This window comes from Pipistrellus kuhlii, unplaced genomic scaffold, assembly GCF_014108245.1.
Source record: "Pipistrellus kuhlii isolate mPipKuh1 unplaced genomic scaffold, mPipKuh1.p scaffold_m20_p_7, whole genome shotgun sequence".
In the NCBI taxonomy this organism is placed as follows: domain Eukaryota; kingdom Metazoa; phylum Chordata; class Mammalia; order Chiroptera; family Vespertilionidae; genus Pipistrellus; species Pipistrellus kuhlii.
This window is the reverse complement of record NW_023425573.1, coordinates 56,205,271-56,224,184: the sequence shown is the minus strand read 5'-3', so window position 1 is coordinate 56,224,184 and position 18,914 is coordinate 56,205,271. Positions and strand designations below refer to the sequence as shown.

The window sequence follows — 18,914 nt, the reverse complement described above, 5'->3', positions numbered from 1 at the left end:
TTGGAAATTTTCTAGACTTGAAATAACTTTAGGAAAATATTGTCTTTGTTTATTTTAACATTTGTTTTTAACAAATCCTTAAGTATCTGATGCACCAGGTTCACAATAGCTTATTTTATAAGCATTTTAGTCAACAGGTAATTATTTTATCTGGAGATTATTTTGTATTATATTTGGTTATTAATGTAATTGATAAGCTTGAACCTTTAAGTCCAAAGTCAAAGAAAACAAGATTTTGATTTCTATATTTTTGTTCTTTTTAATTTTGAAAGAATTTTTTATTGCTGCTATTATGATTAGAAAGGTTTAATTGAACATCTGTCTGGCAAAGTATTGAGCTCCGAATCAAAGCCCTCAAATCTGTGCTCCACTGAAGTCCTTGACAGGTCATGGTTTTCTGATCTGTAAGACAAGGTGTTTCTAGTTCTGCATTGTGTAACTTCTTATCCTCGTAAATTAACTCGTATGTTTGATCTTCACTTTAGCTTGCTTCTTTATTGCTGTTTATCCTCACCCAAATATATTTTTCCATTGATTTTTTGATAGAGTGGAAGGGAGGAAAGGGAAGGGAGAGAGGGAAAAAGAGAAACATTGATGTGAGAGAGATACATTGATTGGTTGCCTCTGGCACATATTTGCCCAGGGCTGAGGATCAAACCTGCAATCCCGGAGAGTGTCCTTGACTGGGAATCAAACAAGATCCTGCCACTGCCCCCCTGCTCTAACCATTAAGAAACATGGGCCAGAGCTGTTTTTGTGTGTGCATGTGTTTTTGTTTTTTTTTTTTTAAATGACCCTAGTAGTGGTATGCCAGAAAGAGAAAAGTTCACAAGAAGGAGTAGGGTAGGGGGAGTTAAAAGGAGGAAAATTCAAAATGGATTCCAGTCAAAGCCAGTTTGGCTCAGTGGTAGAGCGTTGGTCTGCGGACTGAGAGGTCCCAGGTTCGATTTCAGGCAAGGGCATGTACACTGGTTGCGGGCACATCCCCGGTAGGGGGTGTGCAAGAGGCAGCTGGTCGATGTTTCTCTCTCATCGACGTTTCTAGCTCTCTATCTCTCTCTCTTCCTCTCTGTAAAAAAATCAATAAAATATATATATTTTAAAATGGATTCCAGTAGTAAGAAAAAACTTAAAAAGATAAAAACTATCCAAGTTTTATTTTATGACATTTCACTTTTTAAGCATTGCTTCAGTAACCATATTTAGTTATATAATTTCCCTCCACACCTGGTGTTTTTCCATCAACATGAGAAAAGGGAATAATGTGATTAATTGAACATCTGGGTTCTGGTTTGTGACTGACTATCCTTAGGAACTATGAATTTTTAAGATTTTTACCTCTGTTTACTAGAGAAGAGATAGCTGCTATGTAATTTGAGTAAAGCTAATTTGAATCTGGATCTCTCAGCATATTTTTGTTTATTGTATTTTTCCTCTTGACAAGTTGCACATAATTTACAATTTTTTTAAGACTCAGTAGCACTTAAACTTGGCATCCCCATGCTCCCTTTCTGTTGTTAGTGCCTGGCATATTATAGATCCTCAATAATACAGGTAGAATTTAAGAGAAAAATCAGCTTGTAAGAAAAAAACTCTAAAAGTATAGGAAATGTTTTCTCCATTCTCACTGCATTTTGTATCTTTGGCCTCTCTATTTTCTTTAATTCCTGTTTAGAAGACAAACAACTTCAGGTAAAAAATATTCCTAATAAAAATGGAGTAATTTTGATAATAGTAGTATAAGCATTTAAAATCAGAACTTGCCATTCTCATATAACTTTATCCACTTTTGAAACAGTTTTAAATCTGTTTTGCTTAGTTTGTTGCATTTTAAGTCAGAGGAAATATGTATGTAGATGAATGAGTTTTTATGTTATTTTTTTAACTTAAAAGTAAAGGTAATTATTAGGGTGTGAGAGAAGTATCTGATAGATATTAACAAAAGATAAAAATAAAAAAATTTTTTAAAAAGGTCAAGCAATGCATCTGTCTGCCCCTTCATTGGAAGTATACAAGATGAATTAGAAAGCCTTTTTTTTTTTTCTTCTTGTTTTAAAACTTGATTATAATTTTTAACAACTTTTTTTTTTCTTTTTTCATAAGAACTGTCTTGGGTTTTATTGTTTTTGTTTTAATAGACTACTTCATTATCTGAACTAAGATGGGAGGGAGGAGGTTGGCGTCTCTGGGTGTTGATCTTCCTTAAATGGAATTCCAACTTATTTTCCAGCAACATAGTTACTAGCTTAGCCTCTTGAGCCACACTAGCCAGACCTTAAAGCAGTGCTCTTAAGAAACTTTCCCTGCTTTGGAGGAGGAACTCCTTCAGAAATTTTTATTCTTAATCACATTTCTCTTAAAAATTTTTTTTATTGTTTTTGTTTAAAATTTCCTCAGGAGTCAGCTTTGCCCCATGTGATTCAGGGGCATTGTGTAGTGGCACCTTATACCAGTGTTTCCCAAAGTGTGGTACGCGTACCCCCAGGGGTACGGGAAGAGTTTGGTGGGGGTACTCGTTGCACTGGAGTTTGGTGGGGATATGCACTGCACCGGGCTTAGCTGCGCCTGATTCTACGTTCTCATGATTACGAGGGGTACTCAGCGTTATGAAAATTATAGAAGGGGTACACATATGTCAAAAGTTTGGGAAACACTGCCTTATACCATTGCTAGGTATTGTGTGCTATGGATGAGAACAATGCTGCTTCTCATCAGGGTCTTCGTGCAGGCCATTTATTACCAGATACATTGTAGTCTATACCGATGACCCTCATCTTACCCATTTAGAAAGATGCCTATGCTGGGTAGAAGGAAGGAATACTAAGACCCACTGCTATAAACTGCTGTCCCGTGTCTCTGCAATGCTTTGAAATTGTGGCTATTTACATGGATGATGAGAGTATAGAGCTTCTTTGACAAATCTTCGTATTAATGATGTTTTCTGAACAGATGTACTTAAATACTCTCGGGTGCATTCTTGTCCTTTAGTCAGACAGCTCTCTTGAGCCTGTTAACAGTATACACATTTGGTGCTTCCATCTCTTTCAATGTGAATTTTTTAGATTTCTTGGTATGTGAGGTGCACATTCCAATGGTAGTGAATGTTTCGAGTGAACTTTCTGGTCACTTTTTCTGGTGGCAGATGGCTTTTCCTTGCTTCTCTCTTTGCAGGAGCCATACTGTGTGGTATCTGGTAGGACAAAAATAACATGAGGCATTATTATTTCCAAATTTGTTTTAAAATGTTTGTCCCTTTGGGAGGGAAATTGATTCTTTCTCATCAGTATTATACACTATCTAGCTGTGGTACAAGTCTCTTTCAAAATACTAAAATTCAGGTGTTAAATGATAAAGTATCACTATTTTTCAACCCCTAATGAATACATGGATCAAGGCAGTGATCATTAATGGTTGCGAATATCACAAAAAGAGAGGAAACCAAAAATTATGTGCTTCCTGGTGAAGGATGGTTTCTTAGTACTCTCTAAAGGTGACTGTGAAGATGTTTGTTTTGTTTAAGAATCCTTATGAATCATGGATTTATGCATTTTTATTATGTTTCAATTTACTGCGTTATTATCCTCATTGATACTCATATATACGACTGTCTTTGGTCAGTAGGAAAAAATGTTATTCAGTTTAACTTCTGAGTCTTGACATTGCCAGTCCAAAAAGCAAGAAAACTAACAGTTATTGGCTCACCTAGTACAGGGGTGGGGAAAAATAGGTTTACAGCTGTAATAAAAATAAAACGGTAATTAATAATACAAGAATAAATGGTGTTTCATGTACTCAAAACTGTAAACCTACATTTGCCAAACCCTATATATCCTGGCTCAGATCTGAAAGCATCTATTTCTCCATAGAGCTTTTGTTCCTTTCAGTAACAAGTCATTTGGAGACTGCAGTCAGGGCACTGGGTTGGCCATTGTCTCTTAAGACTTTTTAGTGGACCTCACTAGGAAATAGCTAATTAAAATTTTTTAAGATAAAATATATCATGAGTTTATATAATATTTCTTACTCTAACTCAAGATAATAGTGTTTTAATCTATACGTTTACAACTTTTTTTCTCCCAAAGTTGCGCTAAGTCTTATTTTCAGGGAATGTCTTATCTTTCCATGTGCTAGGTCTTATTTTCGGAGGATGTCTTATTTTCTGGGAAACACGGGTAGTACTGGGTCAGTGTAGTTATCCATATGGAAAAACATGAAACTAAGAAATAAATATTAAAAGACAGTGTTAACATGTTTAAGGAGAAAAATGTGAGGATAACTTTATGACCTAAAGTTAAAAGTTTAAGGCAAGAGCAGAAACCATAAAGGAAAGATTGCATTATAGTAAACCTTTAAATTTCCATACCACAAAAGAATCAAACAACAACAAAAAAAGGAGAAATAGATGCACTCCTTTTAGGCAAGTTGGAGTAAAAGGAAAACAGCATGGACTTATCGATCCAGCAGACTTGGGTACAAATTCTGTCTGTGTGAGCTGGTGCAAAGTAATTAAATCACCTCTAAAATCTCAGTTTTGTTGTAAGCAAAATAAAGATACAGGTACCATGCCTTTCAGTATGCCATGAGGATTAGAGAAAATGTATATAAAGCATCAGTGTTTTAAGCAATGTATATAAAGCATACATTTAAAGACAGTAGGAATTGCATCAGTGTTTAAAGCATTACTCATAATAAATTATGAGTAATTGTAATTTACAGTACTTTCAAGCAACAAGTGAATTAGGGTTTTATTAAGCTACTTAAAACTAACTGGAACTGTTTAAAGCTACAGGCAGATCAAAGGAAAACAAACTTCTGCTTAAAACCTTGAAATAAACTCTATTGACCCTTGTGGAAACATTTTTTGCAAGGAATAAGTGTTTTAAACAATCACTTTTGATTGTAAGGTTGATGTTCATTCATGTAACTAAAGCAGAAAAGGTGGAATTATTATAAGGATTATTAAGGGCTGCAAACTGAAATTGAAATTTTTTACTATTTTCCTCTTAGTTTTTGTTACTTCACAACTTTGGTCTTCATGAACCGTATTGTAAGTGGAATCTTTTCACCTGTTGCTCCCATCATTAACAGCCTCCTCCTCCTCCTCCTCCTCTTCCTCCCTTCTCTCTCTCTCTCCTTCCCTCCCTCCCTCCCTCTCTCTTTCTCTCTCTCTCTCTCTCTCTCTCTCTCTCTCTCTCTCTCTCTCTCGTTAAAAAGTACATATTTTAAAAATCGAAGTGATGCCTGTATCATTACATTTAGTTGAAACTTTTTTCTTCTAAAAAGGGCAGTATTTTCCCCATTCTGAGATGCAACTAACTTCAAATATTTTACTTGTTGATGTTTTTTTGTGTATGTGTGGGTATTTTTGTTTTTTGTTTTTTGTTTGTTTGTTTGCTTTGTTTGGTGGGGGGTATTTATCTTTATATTTTTAAATAATAGGCTTATATAATGCTTTTCAAACTTTAAAAAAAATTATTTTTTTAGTTCTGCCTATTTAAAATTTACTTTTCTTCTCAGTATACTTTCCATGTTCCATATTTTGGCTATAGTTACATTATTAAATTATTATCCAATGTATGCAGTATTATCATTCTGTAAATATCAACAGTTTAATAAAAATTTCATATCCTTGTTTAGGTTTTATTTTCAAAGAAGATGACTTTCTTATCTTTATATCTGCTTCTGCTTGTATGTACCTTTGGTTAAGTCACCACAAATTCTCCCACAGAAATGAATAACTTCCTTAATATGTTCAAACAGTCAGATAATTTGTCAGTTTTATTTCTTCCGTGGAAATTATTTTTTCTGGAATCATTCATTATGTTGCTATATTCTGGACTGGTTGCTTTTAGGCTTATTGCTTGGTTATCATCCATTATCTTGGGAATTTCTTTGCTTTTCTCATGTGTTCATTTCCCCATTTCCTAGATTCCATGCTTTCTTCCTTTTGGACTTACTCCATTCTAATGGAGCACACCTTCTGATAGCTTTCTAAGAAAGGGTGCATGGAAGGTAAAAATGTTTGAGACCATGCATGTCTGAAATTATCCTTATTCTAGTCTCATACTTTATTGATAGTTTTGCTGGGTAGAAAGTTTTGAGTTGAAAACCTTTATCCTTCATAATTTTGAAAATTGATTGTGCTGTTGTGTTGCTATTGAGAATTCTGCTCTTCTTTACTTTTTGCTATTATAGTTTTAAACTTTAATTTTTTAATGTCTAAGTGTATCCTATTTCTGCTCTTTATTTTTCTAATTTTATATAATAAAAGGTTAATATGCAAATTGACCAAACAGCCAAACAATTGGTCGCTATGACACGCACTGACCACCAGGAGGCAGACGGTCAATAAGGAGCTGTCCCCTGGTAGTCAGTGTGCTCCCACAGGGAAAGCACCACTCAGCCAGAAGCCCTGAGCTGGGTTCATGACTGGCAAGGCTCCTGCCTCCACAACAGCACTAAGGATGTCTGGCTACCAGGCTTAAGCCCGCTCCCTGGTCGTCAGACATCCCTGGAGGGCTCCCGGAATGCAAGAGGGAAAAGGGCAGGCAGAAGGACACATCCCCGAGTACACGTATTTTGTGCACTGGGCCTCGTGTGTGTGTGTGTGTGGTAAAAAATACATAGAGAAGAAGGGAGAGAGATAGAAATACCCACCTGCTGTCCTTTCTCAAATATTTAGATTATTTGACTGTCCATATTTGAGTAAGGTCATTTATCTAATGTTGTGTGTGGGCAGTTGGTCTATTTTCCAAAAAAAAGAATTCTGTTTCATTCCTGGATAGCTGACTTTTTGTTTTGGGGGTGGGAATGAGGTAGTGGAGTGGCAGTGGTGGGAGTGTTCATGTTCAACCTGTGGACTTTCACTTAATCTACTTTGGTGTGGAGCCAGTACCTTCCTTCAGCATGCCTTGTACTCCAGGGTCCATTGGCTTTCTGGATTAACCTTTACAAATTAAGCCTTCAGTCTTCTATCATTATTAATAAAAATGGAGTTGAAATTCCTCAACAGACAATCTGATACTTACCCCTTGAATTAGACAAACTTGCCTCACCACTGGCTGGCCACTGGCAGAGCATATCTCCAAATATCGGGGTAAAATCAGCCCCATTGTGGGTGGTTAACTCACAACTATAAACCTACTTTTGCCCCACCCTGTATCTATAATAATAAAAGCATAATATGCTAATTAGACCAGACGTCCTTTGACGACCTTCTGGACAAAGCAAGGGCTGCGAGGGAAGCCCAGGTCCCATGTGCCTGAAGGAAGCCGGTGCCAACAGCCGTGGGAAGGAAGGCCCATTCTTGAATGAGTTTTGTGCATTGGGCCTCTGGTATCCAAATAAAAGGCAATCTGAAGGACTTTGAAAGGTCCTTTTAACTTGAAGTAATATCTCTCTCTCTCTCTCTCTCCCTCTCTCTCTTTCTCTCTCTCTCTCTCTCTCTCTCTCTCTCTCTCTCTCTCTCTCTCTCTCTCTCTCTCTCTCTCTCTCTCTTTGTGGTCTGCTGGGCCACGAAGAGAGAAGCGGTCTGAAGGCGATGTGCTCTGACCCCTGTATAGAACCCCAGGGCAGGCCCCACCCCAGCAGCTCATGTCTAACTTCCTACCTAACAATTCCACTTCTAGAAGAGAACTATTACCAGTAATCCTTTAAAAATATTCTGTGCAACCCTGGCCAGTTTGGCTCAGTTGATTGGAGTATTTGTTCCTTACACCTAACAGTTGTGGGTTCAATTCACAGGTCAGGGCACATACCTATATTGCCGGTTTTATCCCTGGTCAGGGCCCATATGATATTCTTTCTCACATCAATGTTTCTCTCTCCCTTCCCCTCTTGCTAAAATAAACAAACATATCCTTGGGTGGGGATTCAAAATAATAAAAATAACAAAATATTCTGTGTATTTATAAAATTATACATACTCATATACTCCTTCCTTTTTAAAAAACATAGCTTAGTACACTATACAATATTCTGTACTTTAGGCAACCCACCTCTCCCAGTATTTTTATTGAGTTTTAGAGAGAGAAAGAAAATCATCGATGTGAGCAGACATTGATCCCCGCACCGGGATTGAGTCCAAAACCTGGGCATGTGCCTTGACTGGAAATCAAGCCAGCAAGCTTTCGGTGTAAGGGATGATGCCCAGTGAATGAATTACACTGGCTAGGGCTGTACCTTAGATTTTTTTACTCAATGTTTATAAAGATTGGTTTCATTGCATATAAATACACATACGTCATTGTCTTTTAATCTCAGGGCATCAGTTTATGTACAAACCATCATTTATTTCTCTAGTCCATTGCTTGTTTTATATTTTTTACTTCTCATAGTGTCACATCTAAAACTCTTATTTCTATGTCTTTGTCTCTGTGTAAGTTTATCGGATAAATTCCTACAATAGAAATTAAATGTAAATATCAGTTTATAATTTCCTTTTTCACAGTGCTCGAGAAGGCCTCCTTCCCCCATTCTTTCCAAAATAGTTCATCAAAGCTGCGTTGGTGGTATAGTGGTGAGCATAGCTGCCTTCCAAAGTAGTTTATCATCAAGTTTTAGATCTTAGTCTAATAAGTAAAATATACCATTGTTATTGTATTTGTACTAATTTAGTCAGGTTTATGATTTCTGAGCTTGTACCTTCCCATATAAGATTTTCCCCTTACATTTTCTTATAATATTTTATGTGTTTTATTTTTTACTATAAAATTTGATAAATATATCATTTGGTATGATGGCAAGAATCAAACTTAATTTTTTAAATATATTTTTATTGATTTCAGAGAGGAAGGGAAAGAGAGAGAGAGAGGCATCAATGATGAGAGAGAATCATCGATGCTGCCTCCTGCATGCCCCCCACTGTGGATCAAGTCCACTGACCAGAAATTGAAGTATGACCTCCTGGTTCAGTGGACACTCAACCATTGAGCAGCACTGCCCTGGACAAACTTAATTTTTTAAAGATAATTAGTCTGTCATGCCAGCTCGTCCCCTTTTAAATAATCGGTTTTGTCCTTAATGATTTTAAATGCCATTTTCATTATATTTTGTACTTGGAGTTCATTTCTGGATTCTTAATTTTGTTTCACAGATTCTCATTGTTGCTACTACATTAACATGTCACTAAATATGTATATTTTTGTTGCTTTTAGTAAACTTTAAAACGTATATAAATTAAAATTTTATATTTTCATTTTTCCCTTTGTCTTTGAAGCCAGTTTATAGATGTCTGCTCATGAGCTCATCTTTGGTCAAAGCTTTATAGTTTAAGAGTATTCTGTGGTTATATGTAAACAATTTTTTCTGATTTGAACACTTTTTCTTTTCTAGCCTTTAATCTAGACAACGAGCAACCAGATTATGATATGGATTCAGAAGATGAGACCTTATTAAATAGACTTAACAGAAAGATGGAAATTAAGCCTTTGCAATTTGAAATTATGATTGACAGACTTGAAAAAGCCAGTTCTAATCAGGTACTGTACATTGTAAAAATGTCTTTTGTCTTATAATTAATCCATTTAGTAGCTTTATTTTACATTTTCTTTAGACTTAAAATTATATTGTGTTTTACTGTCTTTTGAATTTCTCTTCCTCAAATCCTAGAATTTCTATTTATAATATTTCTTAAACTGAATACATAAGCATAATTTCTTTCTTTGGGAGTATAAAGAGTACTGTTCTGTCATTTTTATTTTTTGGATATAAAATAGTACTAGTTACAATATTATAATGTCTTTTTGATCCTTTTTATAGGGCTATCTTTTTAGTGCCTCAGTAACTAAATTGGCTTGTTTGGGTCTCTAAGGCAAGCATCTCATACCAAGTCTTGCTCAGTTGCTCAGATTTATATTAAGGTACTCCTATTTTAAATTATTTTAGAGTTATTTATGTATTAAAATTTTAAGTGAAGGAAAAATTATTCATAAAGTAGTGAATTTTCCTTAGTGAGACAGTCTTTATTTGGTATACAGAATTTACACTGGTATGGTCTTTCTGAAAAGTAATTAGGTAGCATATGTCAAGTATAAAATGTTTATACCTTTTGATTTAGGAATCATACCTCTAGGAGTTATTCTCACGAATAATTAGTGAAAATATCAAAGATTTTTAAATAATGATGCTCAGAATAACTTACAGACTGTCTTTATTGTGGAATAGCATACAGTCATTCAAAATTATTACCGTATTTTTCGGACCATAAGACGCTCCGGACCATAAGATGCACCAGTTTTTAGAGAAGGGAAATGAAGAAAAAAAGATTCTGAAACAAATAGTGTCCTAAAATATTTTATGTGCATTAAAACCCAACATCACAGTCATAAACACATGTAATCAACCCTGTAAAGTAAACAGCAGCATTTAGAACCATTTTAGAGCCGGGCAAGCACACAGAGACCACACAGAGCCGGGCAAGTAAAAAAACTTTTTTTTTAAGTATATGTGTAGGCTATATTTGGACCATAAGACGCAGGGACTTTTTCCCCCCACTTCTGGGGGGGAAAAGTCCCTGCGTCTTATGGTCCGAAAAATACGGTAGTTCATTAGAGGCCCAGGGCATGAAAATTCATGCATTAGAGCAGGAGGTCCCTCAGCCGGGCCTGCCCCTTCTCACAGTCCAGGAACACTCAGGGAAGGGAGGCAACCCGCAATCAGGGAAAGAGGACCCCCCATCACACCTCTGCTGCCGCCATGGCCAGCAGTACAAGCCTGGGCCGACCCTGGTTATCTGAGCCTCAGGCAGCCCTGGGTGGCTGGGCAGCCACCATCCGAGGCTTGCCAGCACGTTAGGCCAGCTGGGGGACTGAGGTGACGGGGGGACTCCAGAGGCAGGTGCTGCCTGGGGTTGGGCCGGGCCTTGCCACATGCCTGCCACCCTGGGGGGGCTGAGGGGACTGGGTGTTGCCATTTTGTGGCTGTGGGCACTGCCATCATTGAGGGCAGGGCAGTCAGCATATTCCCTCCTATTGGCTGTCATCTTAAGGATCAGTTAACATAATCCCTCTTTATTAAAAAGGATTTTATAATTAGCCATTTCAAAACCATGATACCAAATTGTTTAAATGGAAATGAGTTTTATTTAAAGCTTTAAATTTATACTTGTGCATAGAATAAAGAACAAGAAAGTCCAACAAAATGGCAGCAATAATTTCATTTAAGTTATAGAATTATTGGTGTGTTTTTTTTCATTCTGTTTTCCAATTTTACTATAAACATGTTGCTATTGTAATTATTAATAGATTTTTTAAAAACTAACTTTTAAAACAAACATTGGTATACTTGTGTGATATATTAATATAAACTTTTATATTGTAAAGTGACTTTGCTCGTATTTAGCCTTTCTACCAATCTAATCCCAGGTCCAACTGCCCTCCCTTGCCAGCCCTGGTCACCCCCATTTGTCCTCCCTAGCAGGCTTGGTCCCCCCCAATTGCCCTTCCGTGCTGGCTAGGTCACCCCTAACTGCCCTCCCTTGCTAGCCTGGTCGCCCCTAACTGCCCTCTGCTGCCAGCCTGGTTGCCCCCAACTGCTCTTCCCTACAGGCCTGGTCCCCCCCAACTGCCCTCACCTTCAGGCCTGATCTCCCCCAACTGCCCTCCCCTGCTGGCCAGGTCACCCCTAACTGCCCTCCTCTGCCGACTTGGTCACCTCTAAATGCTCTCCCCTGCAGGCCTGGTTCCCTCCAACTACCCTCCTCTGCTGGCCCAGTCACCCCTAACTAACCCCCCCCCCCCCCTTGCTAGCCTGGTTGCCCCTAACTGCGCTCCCCTGCCAATCTGGTCGCCCCTAACTACCCTCCCCTGCAGGCCAGGTCCTCCCCAAGTGCCCTCCCTTGAAGGCCTGGTTCCCTCCCAATTGTTCTCCCCTGATTGCCCACAACTGCCCTCCCCTACTTGCCATCTTGTGGTGGCCATTTTTTGTCCACATGGGGGGCCCATCTTTGACCATATAGGGTGGCCATCTTGTGTGTTGGAGTGACAGTCAATTTGCATATTACTCTTTTATTAGATAGGGTGTTTGTTTGTGGTTTTGTTTTGTTTTTTAACAATCTTAGGCTCAGTCAGTCTTTTGTTATTTTTACTGTTTTCCATGGTTGCTCAGAAATTACAGTGGCCAAAATTATATTAGAAATCTTCACCTCTTTGTTCTTTAATATGCTTTTTTCCATTCAATCAGTAATATTTATTAAGTGCTCAGCTGAACAGGAGAGGTGACACAAGTTCTCAAGTTGTGGAGCTTATTTTCTAAGTAGGGACCAGATAAACAAAAAGCACGTAAATAATACAATTAGCTATACACATACATCATCATTATCTTATTTTAGTTCTCTTGCTCAGTGACAAGCTTGCATGGGGTGACCAGGCCAGCAGGGGAGTTAGTGAGGAATGACCCAACGACTGAACAGCAGTGGGGCGACCAGGCCATTGTGTATTGAATTCGTATGACCTGAAATACAAAGAGGGTACTTAACCAGGCAGAAGGAAATTTCTAGCAGGAGCAGAAAGCATCAGAGAAGGAAATCCATGGCAGTGTTTTAATTCCCTAATGCCTCTTGCAACAGGATAGTGTTATTTTGATAGTATTATTATATAAGACACTCACTACTGCTCTGGTGTTTGGTGGAAAGAATTCAATCCTTCTCCCCAGCCTAAGATTAGATTAAATTTTTTATTTACTGAGTGAATGTTGTAAAATTTTATCAGAAGCAGAATGACCAAACAGCTCAAGCACATGTAGCATAACCACAGCATTGTTTCCCTTGGTCCCCGGAGCACATGAGAGCTGCTAATGATGCTGTGATGCTGTCAGCATGAGGGAGAATTTCATCACATCCATCATGCTTGGTTCTTATTCTGCCACTGTCCTTGTAGACTTTGGGGGCACATATCACCATTCTAGAGAACTTCACCCATAGTTAAAAAAAAAAAAGTGTCCATTTAAAGTTGATATTTGGAAATATTGATTCTTTTCATTTGGTGTCATGTTCCAGCCTCTAGCCCTTCACTTGAAAGACAAATTGCTCAGCTTCTCAGATGCATTTAAGCTAACTCTGCTGAGACCTTGAATAAACCAAAGAATGGCCACTTAAAATTTTAATGCAGTTGTTACGTGGACTAGAATACTTGAGTTCACATTGTCAGTGTATTTTTTTTCTGTGGTCAAACTATCTTGGCAGCCAAATTATATAAGAAACCAACGAATGAGCCCTAGTAATCACTGTCATAGGATTAGAAGTCCAAGTGATCATTACATTATTCTATAAAGTTATACTCATACTAGAGGCCCAGTTTACAAAATTTGTGCACTGCAGGGGAGGGAGCATCCCTCAGCCTGGCCTGTACTCTTCTCTAATCAGGGACCCTTGAGAAATATCCAGAACCACTGGCTCCTAATTACTCTCCTGCCTGCCTGCCTGATCGCCCCCTAACTGCCCCCCCTGCTGCCTGGTGTCCTCCAACTGCCCCCCTGCCAGTTTGATTGCCCCCAAGTGTCCAGAAGGAAGTTGGATGTCTGGAAGATATATGGTCACCTGGTCTAATTAGCATATTACCCTTTTATTAGTATAGATAAGTCAGATCATATTAGATTTTTATTTGATGCACCATGCCTTCCTCAGATAACTTCATAAAAACAACAGATCAATTCATATTTGGATCTTATAATTTGAGTGAGAAGATTTTGCCCTTCATTTCATAAAGAGCAAGGAAACATATGACCAAGAAAATTTTTACAAACATTAGTTTGAGATTTGTTTGCATTATGCTGGCTGCATGATAAAGGAGTATATCCCTGAGATACTAATGTCAGAGTTACTACAGAAACTATCATAGGACACTGTCACATAACAGAAGGAGTGTTGAGAACAGAAATTATCTAGAATATAACCAGCTTGGATAGAGGAATTGCTTTTATCTGTACTTGGTACAAGAAATTTAAAATTACAGGGTGTTGAAACTTCTGGGAAGGTGCTAAAAATTTTCCTTTTATAATTTTGAAACAGGCATTATATATTTAGTTACAATATTTTAGGACATATAAGATTGGGCAAAAGTAGGTTTACAGTTGTGAATACATGAATTTACTTCTTGTATTATTATTTATTGCATTATTTTCCATACAAACAATTGTAAATCTACTTTTGCCACAACCTGTATTTATCTTTTACTTTGGAGAGGGAGAAAAAGAAAGTTTTATCTTGCAGTTTTTGATGGTAAATACACAGAAAAAAAAGTTAAACTATTGAAAATTAGTGGATACTCAAGTGTGTAGAACCATAGAATATTAGAATTTTGAAGGACCAAAGTTGTCTTCTAGTTCAAGACTTACCTGAGGCATAAATCTGTTGTCTTCCCAACTATCATTCATCCAAGCTTCTTAAATATTTTAAGTGGTGGTACTCCCTACCTATCAGGGCAAAATATAAATTTTCATTTAAATCTCCTATTAATAAATCCTTTGATTGAATTGAATTGTGTTATCTGATATCATGATATCTTATCACATTTTTTAGCAAATGTATAATTTTAACTTTTTTTAATTTCTCTTTTTCAAGCATTGTAGTTGATAATATGTAATTTTTTAAATTTAGCTTGTAACACTTCAAGAAGCAAAACTGCTGCTAAACGAAGATGATTACCTTATTAAAGCAGTATATGACTACTGGGTGAGAAAACGTAAAAACTGCAGGGGGCCATCCCTCATCCCCCAGATAAAACAAGAGAAAAGAGATGGCTCTACTAACAATGACCCTTATGTTGCCTTTCGGAGGAGAACAGAGAAAATGCAAACTCGAAAGGTAATGTTTAAATTTGAATTAATTGAATGTACCTTAATAGTATTTAAGACAAGTATTTTTTTCTGCTAACAATTTGAATAATTTTTAATACTTTGAAAATAAAGAGACAGTATGATATTGTTGAACTTTATGTTAGAAATCCCGCTTTTCAGTAGATTTTATTGATAACTGTATACAATTTTTTTCTAATCCCATGCCCCTTATAAATCTATTGATCATACCAATTTAGACTTGCAGTTGAAGTGATATAAGGAATTATATATCTTTATGTACCTTGGACATTTTTTATCTCTTTAGTAAACTATGACAATCTGTACATATTCTTTATTTGGGAAGCCCAAGAACTCACAGTTCCTTTGAAACCATATTCTAATCCTTGCAAGTAAATATGGCCTTTACTGTCTCTAGCTACGATACGATCGTGGGAAGTAGGGAAAGGTTCATTTTCAAGCCTGTTATGCCAACAGTCAGAGGTAATACAGTGGAATCTTTTTCTTCTTTTCTGAGTTGTCAGGTGTGTCGGATTTCAGATTGATAAAGGTGTCCCCATTTGGCAAGTTCATAAGCAGTATAAGCCAGATTTTTAAGTAAGAGGTCTCATGCTGTGGTATGACATGGTAGAAGGAAGCATTATTCAGATGAGTGTTCATTGCCTTCCTTTTCTCATAACTAACAGTAAGAACCACACATGGTAATACATTCTCTAACATTGTAAAATATTAAGAACATAAATGTAAAAACCATAAGGAAATATAATTGTAGGCAAAACATTTTCTGTGAATTTCTGTTTCTCCTAATATTGAAAGCTTGTCCTCCTCAGCTGTTAGTGTAACAGCTGGAAGCTTAACAGCTGCCAGGGATAGAACAGAACTTTAGGAGAAACTCGCCTACTGGTTAACAAGCAGAGTTACATAACTCTTTCTTGGATTTCCCTGGTGTAGATGGCATTCCCTAACCTGAGCTGAGTTTTCAATGGTGTTTTAGTTCTAAACTAAGGAAATCTAAGATATGTTATGAAGATTTAGTGCCTTAGAAAAGATTAGAGTGAGATAAATTTGTAAATATAATAAAATGTATAAATATAGATTATTGGGCATGAGGAAGGAAAGGTTTGTCTGAGTCATTTGAACTGCCAGTGGTTTTTTAAAAGAAATGTAATTAGATATATTACAAAGCATAAATTTTTAGCAATGTCTTGAAGGAAAACTGTAAGAAGTATTTATTGCATTTTAAACAATATTTAAATCTTTAAATGTGTTTTATTCTTAAATAGGTTAAGTTACTATTTTCTAATCAGTGTTGAGAATTGCTTGTTATGCTTTCTTGTGTTTATGTGCTTCTCCATTATGTAGTAACTAGTCCAGCTTTCTCCTGAATCTTATTCCTACCCTTATTCTTACCTGTGGTGTGGTTTCTTTTCCAGTAGTCTTTTTATTCCTATGTTTTCAATTGTGGGGCAAAAGACTGTTCCCCTTCATGCATGCTGTTGCTGGTAGAAATGTTTATGTTTCAAAATGAGAAAGCTGGGAAAGTAGTTAACAATGAGTACTCACTACCCCTGCCCCAGGTGTTTAAGAGGTGGGCAAGCATTGGGATATGCAAAAATGAATACAGCTAGCAAAGATTCTCTGCTTCCTTCTCTATTGCCACAAAATGCAAAGACAAAAAGTAAGGGACTTCTGAAATACTTGCTTGATAGTATATAATTTAATTTTAATTCACCAAACTAATATTTAATTTTGGAATATTTAAGTACTTTAGGCCGCTCTTAAATGAAATAGTCTTAAGGCACCAGCGAGTCTAAATGTACTGATTGGGAAGTCTTGAATCCCAATATACATTTAGTATGTTCAACCCAGAGAAACAATTGTTAGTATGTGTGCCTTCTCTCTTGCCTCTCTGTGGGCCAGAAGAAGCAAGACAAACAGGAGAGGGAAGTCTCATGGTAGTGGTTGTCAGTGTGACTGCACATAACAGTCACCTGTGAATTATCCTTGGTTATAAAAAGATCTACAGTTAATTCTAAAGTGAAGCAGTTTGAGAACCAGTTCCCCAGGGATTTGGCAGTAAGTCAGAACTGGAATAGGAAGAAAGGAATTGGCCTTGAGCAGAGACACTTGTGAGGAAGAGAAAAGGGAATGAGTGGGTTTATATGTAGGGGGTAGAAGCATCTTAAAAGGTGTCAGTATAAACTCATGGATTTTAATATATCGGTACAGTTAGAGATATATATAGCTCTGTGCACGTGTACATGCATATATATATATATTACATACATATTTCCTAACTCTATTATCTGAGAAGGTCTAGAAGCAATGACTCAGTAGCAGTGGGCATGCTTCGCATGTAGACTGTGACTTTAAATACTGTTTTTCATAAAAAGAAACCGGGCTTCTTAGAAAAACGAGTGGTTCCAGGTCTGGGGCTGAGAAACCATAAAGATAAGCTTGTTACATTCTGCTATGCCGGAAAATAAAAATGTGATTAAAATATGTTGGAGCTATGTCAGAAGGAGGACTCCACTGAGCAGAACTAAGAAAGTTTGAGTGTCAGAATAAATAAGAATAATGGATAAACGATAGAATATAACTAACCCATGAGTCCATAATGATATAAATGGGTGGATGAATAGATGATTGATATACAGACCCATAGATAAGAGAAAGGTACTCTTTTCCTTATAAGAGAACTCCAACTTATAAATGTCAATGGAATCATTGAATTTTAAAATCACCATTTGGCAACTACCATAGTAAAAATGTTTCAAGCCAGAGTTAGAATCAGTGGATACAAAATTAGTAGGGGGAGATTTGATGAAAAACAAGATACAGAGTTCTACCGCATACTTTTTGATTTAAAAAGGAAAAGTAGTAATTTTACTAGAGAAACCTGGCAGGTGTCATCGTAATCAAGTAATCAAAGCTAACATCAGCACTAATAGGACAAATAGATATAATTTAACTTGAAATATGGTGAGAGAAGGATATAATACTATAGTGATAGTCCCACTAAAAATATATAACCTGAACTTACTTGTGGAAAAACATCAAAGAAACTCAAATGGAGGAATGTTATGTAAAAATAAATGGCTGCTACTCTACAAAAATATCAAGGTCACGTCTGACCTGTGTGGCTCTGAGGTTGAGCATCAACCCATGAACCAGGAAGTCACGGTTTGATTTCTGGTCAGGGCATATGCCCGGGTTGTGGGCTTGATCCCCAGTAGAGGATGTACAGGAGGTAGCCGATCAGTGATTCTCTTATCATTGATATTTCTCTCCCTCTCCCTGAAATCAATAAAAACATATTTAAGCCGAAACCGGTTTGGCTCAGCGGTAGAGCGTCGGTCTGCGGACTGAAAGGTCCCAGGTTCGATTCCGGCCAAGGGCATGTACATTGGTTGTGGGCACATCCCGGTAGGGGTGTGCAAGAGGCAGCTTGTCGATGTTTCTCTCTCATCGACGTTTCTAGCTCTCTATCTCTCTCCCTTCCTCTCTGTAAAAAATCAATAAAATATATTTTAAAAAAAATATTTAAATACATGTATCTATAAAAAGGTCATGATCACTGTAGAAAATCAGATTAGAGAAACATGTCAACTAAATGTAGTTTTATCCTGAATTAGATCCTAGATAGAAAAAAATTATTACATTTTAATGAATTTTAATAATAAAAATTACTGTTGTCCCACTTAATGCCCTTTTTAACAATTATATAAAGATATAAAAATATAACTATTATGTTGCTGTAAAGAACATTATAGGACAATTAGGTAAATATGAATTAAATCTATAAATTAGATAATAGGAATACATCATGTTAATTTCTTGATTTTTATAATTACTATGATTATATAAGAATATTATTTTTAGAAAATACACTTTAAACTTTAGGAATAAAGGGGTATTTATCTTTTTTTCCCCAAAAAATTCTTTAAAATACTACTTTTAATAAATATATGTTTCTTAGTTCATTTGTAATAAAAATGCCAAAGACTGGCTGTGTGGCTTAAACACGAACATATATTTCCCACAGTTCTGGAGGCTCGGAAGTCCAAGGTCTAGGTACCAATAGATTCAGTGTCTGATGAGGGCTTGTTTCCTAGTTCATGGAC

At 36.7% G+C, this 18,914-nt stretch overlaps 1 protein-coding gene across 5 annotated transcripts in view; it reads left to right on the top strand.

Annotated features, from left to right (window-relative positions):
* Nucleotides 1–18,914, top strand: part of EPC2 (enhancer of polycomb homolog 2) — a 106,459-nt gene that overhangs the window by 57,055 nt on the left and 30,490 nt on the right. For 4 of the 5 annotated variants that reach the window (XM_036420838.2, XM_036420841.2, XM_036420840.2 and 1 more), the window contains 2 exons: nucleotides 9,334–9,479; nucleotides 14,594–14,800. In XM_036420838.2, coding sequence (XP_036276731.1) covers nucleotides 9,334–9,479; nucleotides 14,594–14,800 — 353 coding nt within the window. The remainder of the gene's footprint in view (nucleotides 1–9,333; nucleotides 9,480–14,593; nucleotides 14,801–18,914) is intronic. The other variant, XM_036420842.2, reaches the window with a different exon arrangement.